Source organism: Mesocricetus auratus, unplaced genomic scaffold, assembly GCF_017639785.1.
Source record: "Mesocricetus auratus isolate SY011 unplaced genomic scaffold, BCM_Maur_2.0 Super-Scaffold_100003, whole genome shotgun sequence".
NCBI classification, from domain to species: Eukaryota; Metazoa; Chordata; class Mammalia; order Rodentia; family Cricetidae; genus Mesocricetus; species Mesocricetus auratus.
Window position 1 is genome coordinate 10,803,340 of NW_024429188.1, and position 26,548 is coordinate 10,829,887.

General features: G+C 40.6%; 1 protein-coding gene across 2 annotated transcripts in view; it reads left to right on the forward strand.

Annotated features, from left to right (window-relative positions):
* Wwc3 (WWC family member 3) overlaps positions 1-26,548 on the forward strand; it is a 103,969-nt gene that overhangs the window by 22,052 nt on the left and 55,369 nt on the right. For both annotated transcript variants that reach the window (XM_005074154.4, XM_021229552.2), the window contains exons 2-3: positions 18,069-18,178; positions 21,316-21,519. In XM_005074154.4, coding sequence (XP_005074211.2) covers positions 18,069-18,178; positions 21,316-21,519 — 314 coding nt within the window. The remainder of the gene's footprint in view (positions 1-18,068; positions 18,179-21,315; positions 21,520-26,548) is intronic.

The following is a 26,548-nucleotide window of genomic DNA, read 5'->3' on the forward strand; positions in this document are numbered from 1 at the left end:
TTATGAAAATATTTAATTTTTAATCACCTTTTCAGAGGTTCTATTTCCAAATACTGTCATTTTACAGATTATGGCTTTAATATGAACTTTTTGTGGTGCATAATTTAGTTCATAGTATTATACAATTGGCCCTCAAAAAATTCATGTCCTTCTTACATAAAACTACTTTTTTTCCGTTTTAGCAGCCCCTAAAGTCTGAATTCATTCCAGCATCAACTCGAACATCTGATGCCCAAAGTTTCTTCTAAATAGCATCTAAATCAGATTTGGCTGAGATTCCTGTGTGATTCATTCTGAGGCAAAATTCCTTTCCAACTCTGAACCTGTAGAACCAGACAAACTATATGCTTCCTCAATACACTTGTGGAACAGGCATCTGGTAGAGAAAGAAGCAGGAAAGGAAGGAGGTGGCAGGTTCCAGGCAAGTCTCAAACCTGGCAAGGCTAATTCCATAAAAATCTTTTAGATGTCTTTGGCTTGATGCCCTATTTTTGCATTACCCACATGCCTCTACAAAGACCTTGACTCTGAAACCCACTGGGAAACAGGCTAGTCCCTGGGCCTGTGGTAGGAGGGGCTGGCAACTTTGGTAGTTTCTGAGTTACCTTCAGGGTAATTCTTTGCTCTTCTCAAAGATAAATTTGTGTTCATTTTAGAGCATCTCTACAGTTTCATCATTTAGGTTCCAAGAAGCCGGACAGCATTTATTTTGTCCTGATTTCTGTATCCCATGGAGTTCAAACTGGCAGTATTCACTAACTTGATACCATATCTATTCATGACTGCTGCTAAGATGGCTGATTGATTAACATTGTGGGGAAATGTCTGTAGGCACTGCTTGTCCAGCACAACTTAGGCATTCCTTTCATATCCTTTCTATTTCCACACATTTCCTTTGCCCCATTCTATCCATCTTTAGGTCCATCAATCAGTCCACCCATCAGTTTTGCTTCTGTCCTTACAGTCCTCCATCCATCTGGGCATAGAACTCTCTGGAGTCCACACTAGGTCCTGGGAGATAAAACTGTTTCATGATAGTGGGGATGTCTGAAGACTCAGAGCAGAGCACGACTGCCTGGGCAGATGGTAGGGCAGCCTCTCCTAGGAAAAGGTAATATGGGTGCATACAAGAATAGGATATTTTGAGATTGAGTCATCTTTGGAATTAGAGCACTGGGCTATTGTTTGGAAGATACAGAAAGAAAAGGCCTCCCTCCATGTATTCTCATTCTCTGTGCTGGAAATACTAGGTCATCTCTCAAAGCCAGAGAAGCATGAACCTTTGACCTTCTTTGCTTTCTGGATCTCAAGATAACTGCTTAGTTCTTTCATGTTCCCTCTCCCCCCATGAGGCAGACCTTGAGCACACAAGGTTTGTGCCAACAAAGGAACTCAGCATGTAGTTCTGATAAGCATTGTTCCAGTGATACAGGTGGCCAGCCAGTTGAGCTCATTAGCAGGTTCAGTTTACCTGACAGTTCCCTTTGATGATAATGCTGAGCTCTTTTTGGACAAGCTCCAGAACTGTACCCCTGAGGGAAATAGCTTGAATCCTATGTGCACAGTCAGGCTTGGTTGGCTATGGCATGATACCTGCATGCCATGGTGAAGTCTTGCTAAGTAGCCTGGAATTCTGTACATATTTCACTGTAGCTTCTAGAAAGGTTCAGCATGGATGCTTATGGCCTTCCAGATCCCATAGGTTCCAGAAGTTCTGCCAGAGTGCCTGGGGTATAGGGTAATGTGTACTGGCTTGGTTCCACACTGCTACTGAAGTAGTTGGTGTGGTAGAGAGTATTTACTACATTCTTTCCAGTGTAGCATTTCAGTTTCTCTGCAGCTCTAAAGAGTTTGCTATCAGACCGCCTCATAGAGCTGTTCATAGGCCTGGCCTCCAGATGTTTTGAGTCAAATGTTGTTGCCCATTGTCCTGCTCTGAGGATTTAAAAGAGAACACCCCTCCCCCAAAACAAAATACAATTCATATGACTTGATTTTGAACAAAATGACAATCCCTGCATCAGGGGATTACTTGGGAGAATGGAGTCCTTTATTCTAGAGGATGTCTAATTCTAGCCTAGTAACTCCAAGGCTGCTCCATTTATTCATTGTTTTGCACACCTGTGTGTTGGGCCTCTGCTGTGGGTAATGTGAAACAGGTACCAGCAACAATATTCCTGCCTCTTGGGAGAATAGAACACAGAAAAACTCACCTTGCATATCTTTCTGGAACACTTGGAAGGAAAGTCACCAGGGTGGGTGGAATGATGAGAAATGTTCACAGAGGAAGCATAAGTGTCCCCTCCCATTAATTTTGCCACAGAATACATTGGAGATGTTATTCACCCCCTCCTGTGTCAGAGACCTAGTAATTAACTTCACAGTGTCATCAAACACCCTAGCCCCATCATAACTACTCCCGTTCCATATCTAACTCAGGCCTTCAGATTTTCTGTCATCCTTCCGAGATGGCTGTCTCCTGCCCACACCTCACCTCTCTCTGCTGAGGATACATCCTGGTTTCCAGTACCCAGTGTCTTCATGCCTCCTGCAGAGCTCAGCTTGTATTCTCTATCAGGGCATTCCAGACTCTGTTCAGCAGCTTCACTTCTAGAGTAGATCCCCAGTCTACGATGGAACTGGCTTGTCAAGGCTCAAGTGTTCTCTTCCTCTGCACTTTGGAGGCTTTGGAGGCGTTGCCTTGGTACCTGCCTAGGTTGAAACCAGCTCTTCCACCTAGAGCTGAGGCTTGTTTACCCCTATGGCTTTGCCCTAGGCAGTGAGCTTTGAGAATAGGCTTCTTGAAATTAGAGTTCCAAGACTATCAGCATCGTAAGTATCCTGAGTAGGCACATTTTCCTAGGAAAATTAATGCTTATCTCTAATTCTCAAAGAGATCCAGGTCCTAAAAAGAACCACCATCTCTGAGAGCTTATTGTGCTCTACATCCATTCTTGACGTGCAGTTCTTATGTCATAAAAATTTGACATTCCCCACTCCATGCCTTTAAAAGTTCATAGATGCAGCTGGTGACACAGGCAAAGATGCATTTATTTATTTATTTTTGTTTTTTGAGACAGGGTTTCTCTTTAGCAGCCCCGGCTGTCCTGGAACTCACTCTGTAAACCAGCTGGCCTTGATCTCATGGAGATAAATCTGCCTCCATCTCCCAAGTGCTGGGATTAAATGTGTATGCCACCACTGCCCAGCTCAAAGATGCATTTATAAACAGTGATATTCTCATGCCTAAAACAAACAAGCTAAGTGACTGCTGACTATGTGCTTATGAAAGGAAAGGTAATCAGTGCAGAAAAGGGTAAGTGATAAAATCCCTTTAACTTTTCCTCCTAGAAGTCTGATGCAGAATCCAGCCAACACAAATGGGTGAGCTCCTTACAGTGTTTGAAAAGTCTGTAAGAAATCCTAGTGCCCAAGGGACTGTGACACTGCTGCCTTGGGATGTCTGGGGATAGCCAAGAACCATCCTGGGTCGCCTCCCCTGTGATGCCATTTCTAAAGAATGTTATTGTTCAGCCTCTTCCCTCTCCTTTGGCCACTGTGGTTTTCCTTTTCCATTTCGGCTGAATTCACTTCTTCCGTTGATTGTTACTATTTGTTTCTTTTTTCCCTAAATCCTTCCTTAAAACCACCCCTTTTAAATTTTAAACACTTCTTCCTGTCTCTTATCTTCAGGAGTAAATTAAGGGACAAATTATTATAATATTGTATTATATTTTTAAGAGACTGGATCAAAATCCATTGTAGCATTTTGGAAGTAAAAAAAAAATAAAAGAAGCTGGTCGTTTACTTGCCTCATGCTTTCACCAAAGTAATCATAATTATAAATTCTCTCATTATATAAGGAACTTCTCAAGAGAATAATGATGATAAAACAGTCATTGAAAAACAGAGTGTGGGGGCGCATTCTGATTATTCTAAAGTGGTCTTGGAACCCTTCAATTTTGCTTAAAATGTGGCTTGTTCAGCATGCAGTTTTTGATTGGTCTGGTCTATATCTCTTCTTAGTTTTGTGTCCCTGAGCTCAGTTTCTACACAGGTGAAATGGGTATGGAATGCAGGGTTTCTGTGGGCCAGACAAAGCTCTACTACCTCTCAGAATTGGTGTGATAATGAAAGAAAAGTTCTCTTGTTGGCTGAGCACAGTGCTGGCCTCAGCAGTCTGGCTGTAGAGATGACTGCAAACCTGGCAGGGTCATAGCTGTAGGTGATTCCATATGTTGAGTGCTTTAGAATTTATATGATTGGGAACATCTATGAATATATCAGGGGGTTCTGAATCTATTGACTCAGTCAACTTTGGATTCAACACATTTTGACAAATTACATCTGGAGTAAGCATATACAGATCTCCTTCCTTTATGCCTAGTAAACCATACAGGACAACAACTACTTACATAGTATTTACATTGTATTAGATATTATAAGCCACCTAGAGATGATTTAAAGTAGATAGGGAGGTGTGGGTAGGTTGTATATAAATACCACATGTACCATTTTGTTGAGAGGGGCTTGCATACACATTGATTTTGGTACCCACAGGGATCTTGAAACAAATTCTCCATGGATACCAAGAATGATTGTATAAATACATCCTTGAAGCATGGCTTTCCAACTATTGTTTTTACTAAGAGGACTATTTTACATAACTTACACAAATAAATTACAAGTGTACAACATACTATGCACCATAGAACCCTTATGAAATGTTATATGCTCCAATATTTTTAAGAATTTACTCTGAGCCGGGCGTTGGTGGCGCACGCCTTTAATCCCAGCACTCGGGAGGCAGGTGGATCTCTGTGAGTTCAAGGCCAGCCTGATCTACAGAGCGAGTGCCAGGACAGCCTCCAAAACAATACAGAGAAACCCTGTCTCGAAAAATAAAAAAAAAAAAGAATTTACTCTGTGTGTGTGACACACACACACAGAGAGAGAGAGAGAGAGAGAGAGAGAGAGAGAGAGAGAGAGAGAGAGAGAGAGAGAGAGAGAGAGAGAACGCAAGCAGGTAAGCCTGGAGGCTAGAATATGGCATTATATGTCCTGCAATTATAGGCAGGTATGAGCCACCAAACTTGGGTCCTCTCCAAGACCAGTATGTCCTCCTTACTGCTGTGCCGTATCTCTGGGGACCTACTCAGTGTATTTAATTGTTCTTTTGTGAATTGTGACTGTGGTGTGAGGAGCCTGAATAGAGTTAAGATGTTGAATGAAGACACTGGATCAGAAGTCAGGGACTGAGATTTTTACAGTTATTTTGGAGATATTCTGAGACTTGATTAATCAGCGAATTACAGATCAAATAGCTGGAGCATTTAACAGTTTAAAGCAAAGTAGATGACCATGAATGTAGCTTCCTCTGATGTTTCTTTATCCCTCGAGTGTTTCGTTGGAGTTAGAATCCTGAAATTGTTTCTAACCACTGCAAATTAAATACTCAATATGAATCTCAATGTTTGTGTGTGCTGTCAAAACAGCTTTTAGGGAGGGTGTAGGTTTCATTACATTCACCTTTTTTTGCAGTTTGCTGAGTTTTATTAGATTTTTACAGATGTTAACATTGTCAAAACTGCATTTCAGAAAACACACATGCTTCCTGCTGTCTCCATATTGCTTTTCTTGCCTCTGGTTCCTTTTAGGAAAAGGTCTGTTTCAGTAGCATGACATTGCTGAGTGTCATCCTTTCTTCACCTTTACTGATGAATGAAGTGCAATGCCTGGGGATCTCTCTGGGGGCCAACTTCCTTGCTCTGAGGCTCAGGAAAGAGGACTTGCATGTGGCCTCCATAGGGTACCATGGGATCCTCTGATCATTAATAGATAGGCCTGGAGCTTGAGAGGAGCTTCAGAGTGAAGGTGCAGAAATAATCTGGAGACTAACCTGTCATGTTGAAGGCCATTCTTCTGGGCCAGTGTCTAAAGACAACTCTTTATACCTGCTCATGAGTATATTTCCCCGAGACCAGCACAAATGAAACATGATACCAAACCTACTGTAGATGATACCTATTGGGTGCCGACTATATTCAGTGTTGATCAAGTTAAGTCTGACTCATCCTACATATGCAACAGAACACCTGCTAGGCATGCCCTAGAGTTCCACTAGGGTTGAGTCAGAGTTGGAGGAGATGCCAGTCTAGCCCTGAAGGCACCAATACTAGGGGAGATGTGACATGTAAATAGGCACATCATAGAATAGAGCAAATATTGAGGCCAGCCAAAACCTTGCTCAGGTGCTGAGTCTAGACAGGAGGAATCTAGACCACAACTTAGAAGACGCATTATGCATATGAACAGGAGGTGGTGAGTAGGAACTGTGGCAAATAGAAAGAACAATTGGGATTGGGAGACAGTGTTGCTAGGGAAGCAGATAGACAAGGGGCCAAAAGGGAGCCAAGAGTTCCCTGCTTGTCATTTATGATTTATGAAACCTGGTTCTTTTATAATTCCTAGTAGGGGCCTACAGAGTACATTTTTTTCTAGTCAGACAGTTTTTTAGGGGCCATAGCATTAGCTATATGGTTTTCTGCTGCCATCAGTCCTAGAAAAAAGTAATTCTACAAGTTAGGTGACATCCTAGAGCTGAGGTTTTCATAATAGTATATATAAGCCATCAGAACCTAGACAGTTGCTTTTGGTGAGCTCAAGGTGGGAAGAGCTCAATGTGTAAAGCACATGCTTGGTTTTAAAGAGATGATACAAAAAGGAGTGTAAAGCATCCCGGGTATAGTATTATGGTCACTACATTTTAAAATGATGGTATATTTAAGAGTATAAAGAATAAAATGTTTCAGTGGGTTAAATAAAATACATTTTTACAATTAGTTGAACCTGCTTCTTTTTTTTAAGTAAGAGTGTGACTTTCTCTGTCACAGTACTGCCCTAGGGAAATAATTTTACCAACTTGGCTGAATTTTGCCTTTATTCCACCTCAGTTTTTATATCATTACAGCTATGGATGGAGGGGAACAAAAGGTTTTTATGTCATCTGCAGAATGTGAGCTTGATGGGCTTACTGAGAAATTCTTTTCCTTGTTCCTACTGGGTGACTGTGATTGGATTGGTTGGGCCTCCTCTGGGTGGGGTTTCCTTTGGGTGGTATACTGGCAGGTTGGTCTGAGGTCAACTTGCTTTTAAACTATGTTCCACTCATAGAATATTATGCTCCTAAATCAGAATAATAATACAGAAGGAAAATAAATATTAATGAAGTATGGAGTAAGTTCCAGAAGCCTTGATATGGGCTTCTGCCTTTCTGCTTCGTCATTCACCTAGAAAAGAGGAGGAAACTGAGGTAGAATGAGATCAAGTCATTTGTCCAGGCTCAACAACATGATTATATAGATGTTCACCTTTAATGTTTTTAGTTACCATTGTCTATGCCTGTGATTCAATAAAATATTTATTGAGGGACCTTACATTCAACAACTTGTTAGTGGATGACATGTCCTGTATCATCTTACTTCCATCATTTTAGTGCCTGAACATGTTTGAGAACCAGTTGAATAAGATGGCTGTGGGAGCTGAGTCTGGGAAGTTTAGAACTTTTCCTAAATGCATCCTTTACTGATTTGTCTTAGGATAGTTTATTCTTTGCTGGAGGATAGAACATCTTGCCATAATCACCTCTAGATTGTCTTCTCTTGGTACTTCCTTTCTTGTGGACAAGCCTGCATTCAGGAAGCCATATAATGTGTCTGAAGTTGGCTTAGTAAGAGAATCGAAACAAAAGGATATAGGAACTCTTCACTGTTGTTTCATCTGGCTCTGGTAGCCTTGCTTCCCACTGTGGAACACATCAACCTAAAAACAGAGATATCCAAGGAAGAACTGGTCCTGGCCTCTGAAGTCCCACTTTTCTTATCATCTGGGTCTTTCTATCTCAACTGCTAGTTTTGTCTTGCATCTTCTAGTAGGCTGTTTTCTGTCTTACCCCTTACCCCCATGGTTTGGTTTTCTGAAATCAGCCAGGTTAATTGATAAAACACTCTATTGTTTTGCATCCCTTCCTTTAAGAAATGCATGGATTAATAGGGAAGGTAGTGCCTATATTGATAAGCATTGACCATAATAGAAATATAGACACTGGTCTTTCTTAGTTTTTCCTTATATGACTCCAGAGTGTACATGTGTGTGGTGGGTGGTAGGGAGCAGTCCTATCTTCTCCACAAAATGTCTACACTTGCCTACATATCTTGTGAATTACTGAAGACACATCATCAAATGAGATGGAATATTCAGACTTTTCACAGATTCAAATCATCTTCCTCCTTTTGTCTGTCTCTTCAAGTGTGTTAGTATCTAGAAAACAACTCCAGAGTTTTGCTTAACAAAATAGAAGTTTCTTGCTCATGTTAGTCAGTATGAATGGAGAAGGGGTTTCTAAGCCTGTGATCCACAGAGTCACTCATGGGCCCAGGATTCTTCCCCGGTGTGACTCACCTACCTTTTGGGCATTGCTGTCATCTACCTACTCCTTTGCTTTTGGTCAACAGAAATGGGAAGAGAGAAGGAATGGGGATCCTGCCAGAAGCTTAAGGGGCAGGCCCAGAAGCAATATCCATGAATTCACCTCATATTTCTTTGATTTAAGCTCAGTCACATAGCCCTGCCCAAGCAAGAGAAGCTGGGAAGTGTGGCCTTTTTATGGACTCACGAAACATGTTATGGTTTCTTTTCCACTATTTTGAGTAGTAAGTACTCAGATACTCACAGCCTTCAATTATTAGCTCAATTGATGGAGCAGTGCCATTTTATTGACTGTTGAAAAAAGCACTTGACATACTTCCTAATGGGATTTTGTGACATGAGTGATACTGCTGCTGGGCTGTTGGTAACACTGTCCTTCAAACTTCTGTGTGTGGGCTGTGACTAGATTGCTGCACTGGGGAAATTTGTGTCCTACAGAACATGACAGTTTGTAGCTTTGCAGCTATGGGGTACAGCAAAATGTGCATACCTGATAGGAAGTGCCCCTGGGAGGAATATGGTCATTTAGAAGAGTCTCAGTATATCACACCTACTTGAAGGCTTATAGATTAGTGTCACAGCTTCTTGCCACCAAAGCAGCAAAATAGATCTGATGATGTGCCTTTTGTTTGTCAGAAGCCATTTAGGCTGGGGTCTCTTGCAAATGTGCTAGTGAATTGTTTGTGCAGAGGAGCATGCTGTGTCCAATTATCTGTTCTTGTCTGTTTTTACTGGGCTATTGCCATTTATGAAAAGCTGTACACTGCTCTTTGCCCTGAGGGAAGATCCGGGAGCCATTTGCTCTGCAGATTAGTCCGTGAGTTTATCCGTGTATTCAGACAGTTTAGTATTAGTGTCAATGAAAAGATTAGCTGATGTTTACTTTCAAAAATTCTTATTCTCAAGAAGACTTCATCTTTTTATGCAGGAATGACAGTTTTTATTTAGGAATTATTGGTTCTAAGAATCTGTAATTGACTGGGACCCTCACATTTCATTAAGGCATTGCATGTCAGTTGCAATGGCTAGACTGAGTTCTGAGTAATATTACTCCTCACCCTAAATTCTAGAGTTGGAACTTGATAATAAGTGACAATTTCATTTTTATACATATTCTAAATAAACATTTTACGCTAAAACATACATTTAAATGAGTACTACAAATGGTTTTTTAGAACTAACCTAGCAAGTTTGTGACATGGTACCTGCTATTTAAGACTGGTAGATAGGGATGGCAAGATGCCTCAGCAGGTAAGGTTATGTGCCACCAAGTCTGATGGTGGAAGGGGAGAACGCCTATGAACTGTCCTCGAATATCCATGCATTCCCTGTGGCACATGCATGCCCATGTACATATGTGCATAAACACACAATAAATAAATCTAATAAAAAGTTAGCAGATGTTCAAAGAATCTTTCTAAAGAAGCATTGCAGCTTCATTTTGGGGGCAAGCAATGTCCTCAGGAATCCGCTGCTTGCTGCTTGCTGCTTGCTGCTGAGTGAGAACCTTGGCTCTGGAGTATAAACGTTATGCCACCAAAAGCTTGGAGAAACAACTAGAACAGCACACACAGTTGAATTCACCACATAACCACAAACAGACTGTGTCCAAGTTCCGGTGGACTTCGAAATATACTGGGAGCCAGGCATATTAGAAAAGGTGAAGGAAGTTATTATAATTTCTTGAGGATTGGTTTGGCACTGAAATTGAGATTAATGGTGTCCTCTTTGAATAGCGTATTAAAAATAAGCATGCATTGGAAATATAAAGATGACTTTGTTCCAGGAGACTGGAAAATATAGTTCAAGGGCAGGGATTACTCTGGCCTCCTGATAACAAAAATGTGTACAGAACCAGCGCTTTGCTCTCTACCCCCATTTCCTGCTACCGGCCTCTACTTTTCTATAATTTGATATGGTTAGTATTGAATGGGCTAGTCTTGTGAGCCCAGCCTGGCTGGAGAATGTAGGCTTCTAGTCTCACCTCTTCAGGCCCTGCTGCATTCCTAGTTTCTGCCTTGTACTGGGCAGAGCAATGGCTATGAAGACATCTATGTTCTCATACCTGTAACCTGTGAGTATATTGTTTTATGTGGTCAAAGGGACTTTACAAATGTTGGGAAGATTATCCTGGTAGGTCCGATGTCATAATAAAGTTCTTTCTAAATGGAAGAGAGAAGCAGAAAAGGCAGCAGGCCTTCCAAGCAATGTTTCTTTGAAAAATAGGAGTAGGGGGCCACAAGCTACAGCTCCAGGGGCTGGGAAAGGCAAGGCAGCAGCTCCTCTTTACCCCCACCAGGTGTGTCCAATTTGTGGCTTTGTAGACTACATGTGGCTGAAGATGCAGTCAGTCCAAAATGATAAATTTAGGACATGAGACTTTTATGTTTTATTTATTCAGTCTTGCAATTTGATTGCATTGTTTATGAGCTTGAACTTTGTAGATGACAATTGCAGCATCAAAAGGATAGACATGCTGTTAAGACTTCAAAAAGTAAAGCAGGCCTGTGTAACTATGTTAGGTTCTTCAGATCTCTGAGAATGGTCAGAGAACAGTAGGTCAACCAGCTAAGGCTGAGTCCTTCTGAACTGTGAGAGAAGAAACACGACTGTTTGAAATCACCACTTTGGTTGTAGTAAAAAGAAAGCAACCCAGTCTGAAGCAAGTGCTGGTGCAGTGAGATGGCCGGAAGGGGACTAAGTGCCTGCTGGTCTCCAAGCTGCCACCAAAGAGGCCACAGTCAGCCAACATGACCCCATGAGGTTCATCTGGTTATCCTCAGTGTAAATATTAAGAAACATGGGCTAGGGATATAGCTGAGTAGCAAACTGACTCCTATTTGATGTCCTTTGCCTGACAGGTTTTAGGCTGTAGGTTCTGTAGCTCATACTGGGGAAGGGGAAGGGTTAGGAAAGTGAGGCTCAGGGCAAAATGGAGTGACTCACTCAAGGTTTAATTCATGACAGTACAGAGTCCTTTTTGAGCTGGCACTTAGACAGCCCAGCAGGATGTGAGAGACAAAGCAAAAAGAAATCAGAGTCTGGGCTTCCACCAGTCTCGCAGTTCATACTTCCCTGCTCTTTAAGAATGGCCAGAAGAACATAGTCTCTCTCACTTAGCAGAGGCCAAGAAATATGATTTGCTCAGGGGAGAATCTGCAAATCTCTGGGTGGTTGGGTGGTGGCTCAGGACAAAGAACTTGGTTCTTCTGTTTTTAGTTTCTACTATAGTCTTCTCATTTCCCACATTCTGAAAATGCTGCTCAGCTCGTAGCACTCTTTGGCCTTCTTGCCTGTTCCCTCAGGGTAAAGCACACTCGGGCCAGATGGACTTATTCTGAGCTCTGCAGTACATGGATTAAAAATATCTCCAGAGGGTGGTGAAAGACTTTACTTCTTTGGTTGGCGGGAACTAAGGTGATGGCTACGTTCTTCGGCAGTATGTAACAGTGTTTAATTTAAGTGCATGCCCATTATTTATCATAAGCAGCACTCTGCTGGGGCATGCTTTAATAGTTAACTCTAGAAGTCTGGTGAATAAATCGTGGTCTGCTGCTTAGAGTGAAAGATTCCAGATCTCAGAAAGTAATGTTAAGAGGTATACATATCCAGCTTAAAAAATCAGCTTATGAAATGATATGTAGTATTATATTATTTGTGTGAAAGATAGGAAAAATAGGGAAGGGGAACAAGGTAGTATGCGGATCTAGGGTTTTTGTATCATGAGCAATTTTCTTACTCATCTTTAGATTTTACTATCTGGTTTTATGTACTAAATTTAAGATACAGGGCAGGAAAACTTCCCAAAGCCCAATATTACTCCACTATATAGATAGGCCATGTTTTATCTATTCATTAGTTTAGGTCTTTTAGTAATTTCCATCTTTGTTCTACTAAAAATATGTCTGTCCATCTCTCCCCCACCCCCATGTTGGTGCACGCCTTTAATCCCAGGCAGAGGCAGATGGATCTCTGGACTTTGAGGCCAGCCTGGTCTACAAAGTGAGTTCCAGGAAAGCATGGGCTGTTAAATAGAGAAACCCTGTCTCAAAAAAAGACAAGAATTAAAATGTTACATTAAGTAAAAACAGCAAGATAGAAATTTGTATGTAGTGTGTGATTATGACTTTGTCTATGAATAGACTTTAAGTCTGTTTTCTAAACTTTCTATAGTATAAACAAAAGTAACCCCTTGTCTGTTCATGAGAACTGTGGGTGGAGTAGGTGAAAATAATCTAGTATCCTGTTTTGGAGGAGGTGAAAATTGAAGAGACTGGACAGGCTTCTGTGAGTAAAGATGGAACCCTGGGAAATAGTATGCTGTCTGCTAGACTTGATCCCTTCTTCCTCTCCTTCTCAGACAAACTGACTCCTATTTGATGTCCTTTGCCTGTTCGTGGCCTTACCCAGACACCAGCAATTGCCCTGATAGGTAGTTAAATAGGAGCCTTTTAACTTTTTTCAGTGGGAAAAAGGCTCTTCAAAGTTAAAGCCTTAACCATGCTTTTGTAAGAAGACAAAATTGAATTGCTTATTTATTTGCTCAAAGAGTATTATCTAATCTTTTTCCATAGATTAGAAAGGATTCCAAGACCAGAGCTGAGAAACTGCCCAAACCAGCTAATCTACTGGCCTTGCTGATTCCAGAATGTTCTACTTGGGGCCCGCCTGAGTGCCTCTCTTGCTAGCAAGCCCACTTATCTCCATTTTAAACATTCGGATCTGCCTGACCTGGGGAGGTGGGTGGGAGTGGTGAAAAGCACAGAGCCAGCATGATTTTACTGATTTTACTTCTGTTCAAAGGGCAGCCAGAAGTGTCAGTGTGGGGACTCCTACCAGGGTTGGGTGAAACACAGCAGAGAAACCAACCTTAGAACAAAAGTGCCTTTTCTTTTTAGTTTTGCCTTTTTTGTTGTTAGTTTGTTTGTCTAATACTTTTTTTATTTTCTGAGATTATAATCTAATTACATCATTTCCCCCTTCCCTTTCCTCTCTCTGAACTCCCCATTTGCCCCCTCCCTTTGCTGTCTTTCAAATTCACGGCCTCTTTTTATTTAATTGTTATTGGTGTTGTTGCTGTTTGTTGTTTTTGGTGTTAGTGGTGTGGGGGTATGGCTGTGTATGTGTGTGGGTTCATTCTTAAAAATAAAAATGAAACCTGCCCAGTCTATATAATCTTATTTGTATGAACATGTTTTGATATTGGATAATTAACTGGTGTTACTCTTGGTTCATATTTCAGGCAGGGTCTTATTATGTAGCTCAGTCTGGCCTCAAATTCAAGATCTTTCTGCCTCAGTCTCACCAGTGCCACCATGCTTTACTTTGTTCTCCTTCCCTTTATTGACTCATTCAGAGTCAAGCCAATGACTTTTATTAGTTAATGTGTTTCATAGAAAAATGTAGGAAATGGGTCAGGGCTGTATAAAAGTAAATTGCACTTTTCTATACATCATTATTTTATATATTTTTAGTTGTGTACTCAGCATTTGGACTAGTAAAAGTAAATATAATGAAAATTAGTAACATTTTCAAAATAGAAATGTACCTCTTAGAGATATATAGTCACAGCTTTTCTAGTAAAAATTAATTAAATATAAATAAACGAAGCAAAAGACAAATAAAATTAGATATAAATAGACTCATGGAGTCTTCAGGGATGTGCATCTCTGGATAGTACTCTCTTGAATAACTGAGACATTTGAGCCTTTTGTTTGGCTTTTCAAGAAAGGTTTCGTTTGGATCTTTTTTTAATACATTTTACTGAAAGTCTTCAGATTTGGTGGTTTGAATTTTGTTCTTTGTAATTTTTATGTCTCCTTTCTGTTCCTGATAATCCACACTGTTTTTTTTTCTGTTTCTGAGTCTCCTTTTTTCTTTCCTGCTTCTGTATGCTATGTCAGTATGGGAAAGGTAAAAGACTTCAGGGCCTTGGGGGAGGGTGGAAGGAAGGGTCTCCAGTCCAGGAGAAGTGAAAAGGATGTAAACAAGTTAACTTCTGCCTTATCTTTTTCACATAGTCTTTGACATATTTCAGTTCCATTAAATCTGTCCTTTTCTTTTTGGATTCGGCTGAGTCCGGATGCTATTTAAAGGTTTAGCCTTTCCACAGACTGAGCAATTTCCACTTTTCTTTTAACAGCATAAAGTTCATACAAGCCATCTGCTAGCATTAGCAGTTTTATTTTTTCCATCTTTATATTTTGATAAAATAGCAACATATTTAAAAGAAATGCTAGCCAAGTTGTTGTGCCTTCTCTTGGCTCCTCCTGGTTCACATTGCCTTGTGCTGAGAAGAGTTTTTGTGCTTCTTTCTATCCACATTGGCTCGAAAACCATATAGGAAGATGTAAAAAAATTGCACACATGGTGTCAGGCATACCTGAGGATACCTGAATTCTCCAAACCTAGCTTTTCCCATGAGAAGGCATGCATCTCAGGTTCATTGGGAAATACAAGAAAGAATCTGACTGTGAAGGGTGGTTTAGGGTTTGGAGTGATTTAAATTAAAAGGACTGATTTTTCTGTGTTTGGAGACATGGAATTATTGTAGTTGAGACTCTCAGTGAGGATAGGAAGGACTGTCTCAGGAAAACAAATGCACCTTGCGTTGCCTGCTAGATTCAAAGGGCACCTTCCTTTACAAGATATGTTTGACTCTGAGTGAGGAGACTAAACAGTTAACCTCATGCCCGTGGCAGATGTACAGAAATGCAGTAAATATGGCTCAGAGTCCTGTTTCATGCCCACTGGGCCCAATGAGGCAAAAACGGAAGTTGCTTCCAAGGCGGAAAGGGTTTGGGAGTTGGACAAATCTTTGCTGATGATTTATGATGGGGGAAGCTGACCTTTTCAGGGTACTAGAGGAGAGTACCTTTAATCATGGGCCTAGGGAAGACTAAGGGCAAAGTGGTAGACTTAAGTGGGAATGGCTTTTGCAGGGATGGGTGGGTGGGAAGTTGTGTTTGTGTAAAGGTTGAAGTAAAAAGATCTAGATGCTTTGTGTGGACTCGTTTGGGGTAAGACTGTAACAGCAGCCCAGGGTCCTGAAAGTCTCAATGGCGTGTACTTTTTGTTTATTTGTGTGTGTGTGTGTGTGTGTGTGTGTGTGTGTGTGTGTGTGTGTGTGTGTGTGTATTGTTGGGAAAGGAACTCAGGTTTTACACATGTTAGACAAACACTCTATTGCTAAGCTATACCCTGAGCCCAGTGTTGTACATTTTTGTGCAAAGCCATTGCATTTGAAGGAGAGTCTCTGTCTTTATGCCAAATGAGGGCTGATAGCTGGCAAGACAAGGGATCATGACATTTGTCCAGGATGGAAACTAATACCTTGCTTTTGGTGCTGGTTGTTTCCCAATCAAATCTAAGGTCTGTTGTGGGTGGTTCTCAGTCTCACCCTGACAGGTCAGGAAACATGCTTTTTAGCTAACAGCAGCCAAAATAACTCCACTTTTTCAAATCCCAGACAATGCCCAGCAGCAATATCCTCCTCAAACATGTGATCAAACAGATTGTGAAGGTATATAACTCATGTGACATGATATATTTATTCCTCTTGTAGTGTTATCCACAAACACCTTTTTTGGCAGAAAAACATCATTTTGATATTTGTACAGTAAAGACATGATGAAGTAGCTTAAGTATCTTTGGAATGTGGTTCCTGGTTTTTCTCAAAGTCAGTGGTCTGGGAAAATGTGGTGGGCACTATGGCTTCTAAGACTACCTTTAAGAACTTCATCACTTTTCTGTGGTTGTAGAGGCCTTGCTGTTGACATTAACTGAACTCCAAGAGGTGTAACTCCTCCTCGGCTTGCATTGGGGCACTTGTACTATGTATGATTATAACAATTCATGTTTGACATAGAAAGGAAGTAGAATCAGGAAACATGCCAAAATGAAATTCATCAAAATGGCAGAAGTACCTCTCAGTTTCTTCCTGAGGCAAAGATTATTGAATTGATATTAGAACAACTTGATTTTCCTTATAAAAAATAGAAAGTTAGGATCTTATAATTTTAGCAACAATTCTGAAGTGTAAAGTAAGTGGATTAGGCTCAGCCGTGTTGTAAAGATATGTTTCCCACTTGCGTATGTAGATTGAATCATATATGTAAATAAAGTTCAGATTTACCTGTCTTTGTCTATGGTCCTCTAGGCTTAAATATGAATATTTATTATGCTGGGATGGCAGTGATATACTCAGGATTCAGTTTTCATTAAGGTAGAACTATTTTTGCTATGACCTATTCCCATGGTTCACTGCAGGCTTAACATGGAAGTATACCATCACACATTCCCCCTGCTTCTGATATGTGTTGTAGGATGGAGCAGGGGAGTGTGCAATAGGTTAAACTCTTGTGCTTCTTCCTCCTCCTTCTCAATGTTCCATACTTGGGAGGCTGTCCACAGACTACACTACTTTGTCTATTTATTTCTAGTTTTGTATTGACCATAGCTTCTTGAAATCATGTTTAAAATGAAGATTAAATGCAAATTGGAGTCAGTGTTGTTCTGATAGTGTTTTTTTTATCAATTTTTCAACCATCCTAGGAGAGAGAGGTTTGTTGTCCAACCAGTTTGGGGAAAATCTCACGGGGATTGGCTACAGTTTTGATGTCTGTAGTTTTCTGCAGCCAGAGACTTGAACAGAAGAAGTGGGAGGACTGAGCTTGTGAAATTTAGATTGTCAGATTCCCATGCATGCCAGTCAGTGTGCATTTATAGAGACAACCAACGAGATAGCTGCCCAGACTCAGACAATTATAGGTGTGTCCTGTTTTATACAACAGCTGCTGCTCTCAAACTGGCTTGTCAATCAACATGATCATGAGAGTGGGGGAGGAAAGAGGCTCTGATTAAAGAAATCCATGGTACACCCTTTATTTTCTCTGTCTCCTGGTAAGCCCAGGATCCCTTAATCAGATTTCCTTCAAGAAGAGATGTTTGTAGGCATTGTGCTTTGGCTGTTTTTCTCTAGAAAAAGGACCCTTTGAAATCTTTGATCCCTACTGTACAAGGAATGCAGGAAGTATTCAGAAGGCATCTCACTATATTGTTAGGTTTCCTGGCTTTCTGCTTTTGTGCAGTGGTTGATGCTTGATTCACTAGTGGATAGGGTGAAAATATTGCAAGTACCTTGTGCATAGACCTAAGGCTGTGTTCACATGTATTGCGTGGAACTGAAAGTTGTGAGGGAGGATATTTCTCGGGGAGTGAGAACAGAGCCTGGTTCTCTCCTATTCTGGAAGAGTTACATTCCATTGCCATGGCCTCATTAATCACACTGTGTGGAAGAAGACGCTTGTCTTACTTGTTTGGTTGGTCATTGTCAATATCTGTTTTCACTGGTGTTTAAAGTGTGCTTTCAATAGTATGTTTTTAATGGTCTGTGTATTTACATGATTATTGATTGTTACTTAAACGAATCTGGTAAAATAAATTTTCAACCAAGTAATTGGGTCAAAGCTGTCAATTAAAAACTATGAATTATAATTCTGTATGAAACAATAGTTTAGATCATCAAGGTTATTAAAATCTGACCTGACTTTGAAATTTGTTTTCACAATTTTATTTTTCAGGATAACAAAGCCACTAACCTTTGCTGATTGTGTTGGAGATGAACTTCCTTTAGGATGGGAAACTGTATATGATAAACAAATTGGAATTTATTATATGGACCACATAAATAGTAAGTAGAGTGCCACATTTTCATTGTTATATATGAGTTTTTTGTTTGCTTTATTTCATTTTTCAAGTTTTCAAATATAATCTCAAATACTAAACCCTTGTTTTGTAAAGTAAAATGATCATGGTGCCCAATGAAATATTGAGTTTTTGTAATATTGTATACTAAATTTTCTCTAGCTGAATTCTGAATACACAAAGCAGGCATATAGTTATACCTCACTTCTGATTTTTCTGTTTATTCCTAAAAGGAATAAATTCTCCAGGCATCTCGGAAACAGAAAAACTTCTCATGTTGATTCCAAAGTAGAACTTACAAGTTCTTAGAAGCTGCCATGAGTGTCCTCTCCTGTTAGACAATGTCTGGAGATCTGTGTTGTTCTTTACCTTTGTAACTTTGAAGTTCTTTCCCATGCTGGGGCTGTGGGGCTGACTCCAAAGATTTTAGTTACTTGGGTCTGAATCTTTGTATCTTAGAGCTTGGAGCAGTGGAGCTTCCCCTGTGGGACTCTGAAACTGGAGCAGTGCGACTGTTCCAAAGTCTAGTCAGCGATGATTGGAGAAGGGGAATAAGCACTGTTCTGTCCCGTTGCCCTTCTAGGGACAGAAGCTGAAGGTAGCTCTTCCACTGACGTTTAGCATGCCCAACATCTCATGATCATGTGTGTTCCGGAGAAGGTAGCCATCTATCTAGGGTTGTCTTCCCAACTAAGATATCCAGGGGAAGCTTTGAATACATAATACTATCTTGCTCACCAGGTTCCCTGGGCCGTGAGTCTTGGCACTATTGGTGTATCATTAGGCTTTATAATTCTCAGGGCCAGGTGGTATTGATGTTTATCAGATGGCAAAGGCAGTGGGTCTATACAGCTTTTCTGGGAAGCCTGCATCCTGCTGTGGGTCCCAGGACCCTTTCTTTTTCTTTTTTTTAATATTCTATTTATTTATTGTATATACAGCCTTCTGTCTGCAGGCCAGCAGAGGGTACCAGATCTCATTCAAGGTGGTTATGAGCCACCATGTGGTTGCCGGGAATTGAACTCAGGTCCTCTGGAAGAACAATCAGTGCTCTTAACCGCTGAGCCATCTCTCCAGCCTCTCCCCCCCGACCCTTCTTAACAGTCTTGTCTCATAAACTTAGCTGTCTCCTGCTCTGATATCCCTTTATTTGCCATTATTGTTGCTTTCCTGCTCACTAACTATGTCACAACAAACATTTCTAGAGTTCCTCTGTACTTCCTAGCATTGGGAACACAGGAGAGTGAGACAAGTTATCAATTCTTAAGGGTCTCATACTCAGAAAAGTGGACATGAACCTTAAGATAGAGACAGAGGACTTTCTTCCCATGGCCCATCGCATAGGAGACAGTAAGTAAGCATAACAGTTATAGTGTCATACCACCTCCTTCCCTGAAGACCTTCAGAGAATCCAATTTTAAAACTCTTGACATTTGAGGAATCAATATTAAAATGGGAACTGTAAAGGTTGATGGTGAAGTAAGAGACAAAATGACCCTAGACTAGCAGCCTTTAAGGTTCCCAAGACCCTCTGGAGCACTGGAATAGTGTGAATAATGCTGTTCACCTGGGTTGTTGCAGTGGTTCTTAACAGCTGAATAAACATTAGTAACATCTGGGCAGTTATTAAAAAGCCCTGCTCTTGTCCCACATTAGGCCAAATAAATGTGTCTGGAACTCTGGTACTGGGGCAGGACTCTGACTTCTTGTATTTTACATTTTTATTTTCCTATTTGATATAGAGAAGGCTTGGAGAACTTTCTAAGTGTCTGGGGTGACAGTGGTGACTGAATATGGTCAAGTAGGTGGGGAGAGGATTTCCAAGGAGGACTTAGTTTGGAACAGTTATACATTCTCTCTGTCTCTGTCTCTGTCTGTCTCTCTCTCTCTCTTTCTCTCCCCCCTTCCTTCCCTCCCCACTCCCTCCATCCTGCTATCTTCCCTCCGTGTGTGTGTGTGTGTATGTGTATATGTTTGTATATCACAGACAACATATAATTTACCTTTCTAGCCCTGTGAGGTAAAATTCATAGATCATAAAAACATTTTGAAATAAACTGTCTACTATAGCATTTAGTACATTTGTGCACCTACCTCTCTCCAGTTGCAAAACACATTCATTTGAACCGGAGGGAAATCTACCTCCTTAAGCAATTATCCTTCATTCTACCTTACCGCTGTCTCTATCTTCCTCCTACAAATCTACTTTTTGTCCCTGCAGTTTTGCCTGTTGTAGACATTTCATATCAATGGGCTCAAACACTATGGGCCCTGTTGGGTCTGGCACCCTTAAGTTAGCATTGTGCTTCTGAGATTCCTCTATGTTGGAGACTCTGCATACTATTCCAGCATATCTTCATGACCCCTGGCATGTTGTGTGAGAGGGAACTCAGGTGAGAGTTCTTTGAGGATAGGAGTTAGGTTGATTCCCAGTGTGGCTAAGCTGGTGAAGCTAGTTGGTGATGAAGCCTAGGTTGAAGCAATGTGTATTATGTATTGTCTGATTTGCTCTTGCTTTGGATAGTGAAAAGCCCTTGTGTGAGAATGAGTTGTGCTTTGGAGACTAGCTTAGAGTTACTTTAGGTCTGTGTAGGAGTTGAAGTCAGGAAGAAGATGAGAATCACAGGCTGGAATTCAAGAAAAAGATTGCAAGTGGAGATAGGTCTGGGCTCTTCCCAAGCCTGCAGAGTAAGAAAGTAGAAGTGGGAAATGTCACAATTCTGACTGTCAAGAGATAAAGAGGTCAAGATAGAATCAGAAGTGGAGAGGAGCAAGATGAGTTGGGGAGAGTAGTGTGTGTATTACCCCACATTAAAGAAGTCTTGAAGAATATTGCTATTAATACCCTCTAGCTATACATTTCTAAGCTCATTTAGGTTCATCTTCTCCAATGTTTATTTTCTTGTATTGCCTTTCCATTTATCTTGTAGCATTTTCATCTTGTCTGAGCTTTAGATATCATAGTAGAAGGTGGGCCACTCTTCAGAAAGGTTCATGATGTAGTAGAACCTTCCATATTGTGCACCTTGGTAATTAATTAATTGACTAGTTACATAAGCACCTGTTAACCAACTTGCAGACATCACCCTGAACTCACTTGTAATTTTGCCCTTTTCATTTCAGAGCTTACCCAGATTGAAGATCCAAGGGAGCAGTGGAGGCGAGAACAGGAACGGATGCTGAAGGAGTATTTAGTTGTAGCCCAGGAGGCTCTCAATGCGAAGAAAGAAATCTACCAAATCAAGCAACAGCGATTCGAACTAGCTCAGGAAGAGTATCAACAGCTGCACAAATTGTGTGAGGATGATGGCCGCTCATATACCAGCTGTAAGTTGACTTGTCTCCCTCAGTGAATGTGTTTCTTTAAAGCCACTCTCTTGACTGAGTTCTCTGAACCGTGATCACTTTTATTTGATAAGCAGCTTTGTAAACTCTCAGTCACATACTGTTGGGCAATCCATATTTATTAAGTTGTCTATGTTGTACCCAGATTCTGGAGTATGGTGACTAACAAAGATCAGGTGTGAATGGTGTAAAGCAAACACCCATGTACTTTTAGACAGCAATGTGAAACAATCTCCTAATTTATGATTGCTAGGTTTCACTTGGAGGGCTCCACTTAGAGATGGCTGCAGTTTACACTGCTTGTCTGAAATGATCTTTTAAGAAAGCCCACAGTGGCTTCATATGTACTGAATGGGGAGATCCAGGAGTCTGCAGATACATCAGCCTCCTGTCTGTGGAGTAGCTGTTTATGGGCTTTAGACTTCATTACGCTTTAGACTTGTTGGGCAGAACACTGAATGAGGAATAGCCCAGTCTAGTCCAGCTCTTTCTGATCCTTAAATAAGAGGCTGTCCTACGCTAGCCTCAAAAGAAACCTTGCTTAGTATAGAGACAGTCAGAGGTGGGCTTTCATTTGACTAACACTTAGAAGGCACCTAAGTGTGGAAGGAGCCAGGTTCAGTTTCAGAAACCAGGGCCTTTTGTAAACATGATCAGTCATTATTTGAACATGCTTGACCCTTCCCAAAAGAATTGCCTGTACAGATACACTTATCTGGATGCCAGTGATCTTGGAGAGAACATATAAACTTGGTACTACTAGATTTTGTTTTTATCAATAAAATCTAGTTGAGACATGGGGGTGGGGAGCTGACTAGTGACACTGCTTTATTGCTAGGTATTTGATGCTGGTAACAACTTTGACCGCAAAAGATATAATCCTAGCTTTTTTTCTGTTCTATAAGTCAGAATGGAATCAATGCTCTTTTTTATTGCAACTACTGCTGAAGGAACTTAGAAAATATGGACATTGGGGAAGGGTTTGCTTCTGAAACAGGAAGTAAAGATTTTTATTTTTATATTTCTTGAGGGAATGAAGGCAACTCAGGTACAACAATGTGTTGCTTCCAAGTCATTTTATCTCTTATTCATAAGATACTGGTTCATCCTAGTTTATTTTTTAAACTTTCCAGCATAAAGTGATAGGTCAACTCAGCGCTGAGCTATAGAAGCTTTCTTTACTCCACACTTTTCTTTTAAGGCTGTGGTCTTATTTTGGTAGCAAGGTAATACTAGTTTCATAGAATGCATTGACAAGTATTCCATCTCCTCCATGAAATGTGTAGATACCATTCACCAAAAAAGTCCTGGGGTATAAAATTCTTTGTGGAAATGGAAAGATTGTTGGATTGTGATCTGAATGGTCAAGTATACAAGTTATTCTTTTAAGGTTTGTAGGCTGTGAGGTGGTGGTCTCTTTTTTCATGCCTGATATCAATAATTTATGTCTTATTATTTTTCTTCTTTTTTGGGTTTGTGCATGTGTTTGTGCTCATACACATGGAAGCCAGAGGTCAATTATCAGTTGTTTTCCTCAGTTGTTCTCTACATTATTTTTTGAGACAGGGTCCCTCACTGAGCCTAGGGCTCCCTGGTCAGGTTAGACTTGCCAGCTAGTCTACCATGTGAGCCCCAGAAATCCAATTCAAGTTCTTGGGCTTTGCATCAAGTGCCCTTACCCACTAACCCATCTTGCCACCCGTTTTTCTAGTTTTCTTAAATCTGAACTGTAGGTTAGTGATTTAAAACTTTCTTACATCTTTCATACCTTTTAGAAATATAAAATCCACTCCCTCAAAATGTAGTATGCTGGTATTTTTTCATTTTCATGTACTTCAAAATAATTTCTCAATTCTTTTATGAATTACTTTTGATCCATGGGTTCTTTAGAAGTGAATTACTGGGACTAGAAAAAGATGTTCACGTTGCTGCTGATCTATTGCTACTGATCTATTGTTTATTTGCTTTGCTATTTATTGCTATTGATCTATTGCTCCCAGAAACTATACTAAGTAGGATTTCAGTCTTTTGAGATAATTTTTATGGCCCAGCATGTATGGCTATCTTAGTATCAGAAGGTCACAGATTTAGAACCTGTAGGTCACACCAACCTGAAGCATTAGCTTATAACTGGGTCTGTGGTAGGTAGTATGGTTAGCATTTCTTAAAGCTTTCAGAATGCTACTTGGCAGAAACAAGGTTAATCCATACAGGATTATCACTTTTTGTAGCTAAAGAAGAGGCAAATATTGACAAGATTTGTTTTTGTTTGTTTGTTTGTTTGTTTTTATGATTCACCCAAAACTTTTTTTTTCCAGAAACCCTTTTGTGATTGATCTGTTACATATTTTGGTTAGGTCCCCAAGAAAGGATCTCAATTCAGAATTTAGAAAGAGAATAGATTGGATAGAGAGATGGCTCAGCAGTTAAGAACATTTGTTCTTGCAGACCTGGGTTTGATTCCTAGCATCCACATGATGACTCATAACTCCGGTTCCAGGGGATCCCCATGCCCTGTATTAACCTCTATGAACGTAAGGCACATGTAGCACACAGACATACATGTAAGCAGAGCAAACCACTTGTACACATAAAATAAAACCAATAAATTGAAAAACAAATTTTGTTTTAAAAAGAAAGAGAAGGAATACATGTCATAAAAATCTGAACAAAGCAGGATGTTGCTGCCCACACCTTTAATCCCCGCAAGCATATTTCTTCTAGTTTGAGGCCAGCCTGGTCTACAAAGTGAGTTCCATGACCATTGGTGCTGTTACACAGGAAAACTCTGTCTCAGAAAAAAAATGAAGAAAGAAAAGAAAAGAAAAACTTAAACAACCTTTTTTGCCAGTGAATGGAAAAGTAAAATTGAGTCAAGGGAAAGTATGGGCCATGACCTGGAAGCTATCAGTTTAGTTAGGTCTGATTGTAGGAACTCAGCAGTGTATGACCTTGAAAATACATATATCCTTAGAATATTCACTTTGGGGAGGAGAAAGTGGGAGAAGGCACCAGTGTGCTGCTGAGCCTATGGAACAAGATTATTCACTACTTAACATCCCATGGAGCTGAGACACTGACAAGTTTATTTTTTTAATATTTCCATGGACTTTTCATTCCCTTGACATTTGGGCAGATCAGGAATTATATTCAATTACATACCTTCCTCCAATTAGAAAGACTCAAGAGACTATCTTTGAAGGTACCTCTGTGTCTCCAGTAGAGGCAGCTGATGACTTGGTAGTGTAATGAAGTTAGGACATGTCCAACAGGTTCCCTGGCCTGACCTGCCAGAAGTAACCTTCTAGACCCAGTGTCTTCTCTGGGAGTAAGCTATCTTGAAGGCCAGAGTTGGGCCTGCCTGTTTTCAGGAAAGAGCTGAAGATGCCAATGGAGCTTCCTGGGGCCTATCAGCTCACCAGGGAAAAAGTCAGCTATGAATGGAATCTAGGAGTTAATCCAAGTGGTTTATCAAGTGGCTGCTGTCCGTAGGGTTTCCACCAGGCCTTTTCAGAGTTCTGTTTAACCTGAGCTACTGATTACAATGAGGAAAACCCTGCTAGTCATGACTCAACTGAATTCTTTCTAGCCACAGGGTAAAGTTCAGTATAGTGATCCTGTTGGCTTAAATGTCTGTGATCTAACAGATGGTTTATATAGCCACGCCAGAGGGCCTGGGACCATGTTAGGAGATGCTCCTGGCTGGATCCATAGCACACCTGGCTCCAGTCAGTTGCATGGGATGTCTCTGTATGCCAGCTAATCAATTTAAGCAAGGAGGTAGCTAGCTCCTTGTTGTGGTACTGGGAACTGAGTGCTGTCTCTCTAGATTTGCTTTCTATTAATTACTTCCTCCATTGGCAATAACTTGAAGCAAAAGTAAAGCAGTATTCAATAAGCTAATATTTCTTGTATGTTAGTATGATTGCCAGAGATAGTCACATGCTGTGATCTTCTTTGTTCTCTAAAGAAATTGAATATAAGGCTGGGAAGATAGTTCAGCCATTAAAGTACTTACCTTGTAAACATTAGGACCTGAGTTCAATCTCCAGAACCCATGCAAAACTAGCTGGGCATAGTGGTACATCTAATCCTAGCACTGAGGGAGGTAGAGACAGGTGGGTCCCTCAAGCCAGTGAGAGGGCTATCTTTGATCTCCACATGCATGCATGCACAAAATCAGTATACATTTGTGATCTGGCATACATATGAACATGTATACACAGGCACATATTCCCACACAGAGAGAGGAGCAGAGAGAGAGAGAGAGAGAGAGAGAGAGAGAGAGAGAGAGAGAGAGAGAGAGAGAGAGAGAGAGAGAGAGAGAGAGAGAGAGAGAGAGAGAGAGGAGAGAATATTAAATTATTTAAGATTATGTACCCAAGGGATGATAGAGCTTAGATTGGAACCCAGATGTATTTCTGACCTTCAATTCTCTCTACTCTTTCTCAGACAAGAGAAAGGCATCTCAGAAGTACTGGTTGCAATTTTGAAATACACTCAGCCTTCCTCCGTTTTCAAATCATCTGAAAATTATGATTGACTATAAATTAATATGGTGTCTAGAAATTATGCAAAATACATGGGACAACTACAAGGGAGAGTACTTTGTAGTTCTTGACTTTCATGTAGGCCACCCGGGATCAGTACACATCCTGTCATTTTTGCATAGATATTTAGTGCCTGCTGTTGGTATGAACTAAATTCTGGGGACACAATTTATCCTTAATGGCCGATTGTCAGGGAAATGAAGCAACAGTGATAAACAGAAACAAACTAGAATAGCCATTTCCAAGGCTGGGATAGAAGGGTGTTGAGAGGATTGGAGGAGTAGAAGTGCATTTTGCTCACACCCTTCATATATTTGCCCCTGAGTTATAGGATCACTACAGTGAAACTCCATTCACTGAGGAAAAAAATTGTGTCAATGTTGGGCCATCTGGTACCTAAGAATATTCAAGCCTTGACATTTTTTTTGTTCCTGACTAAAACAAATTCAGATGCAGTGCTC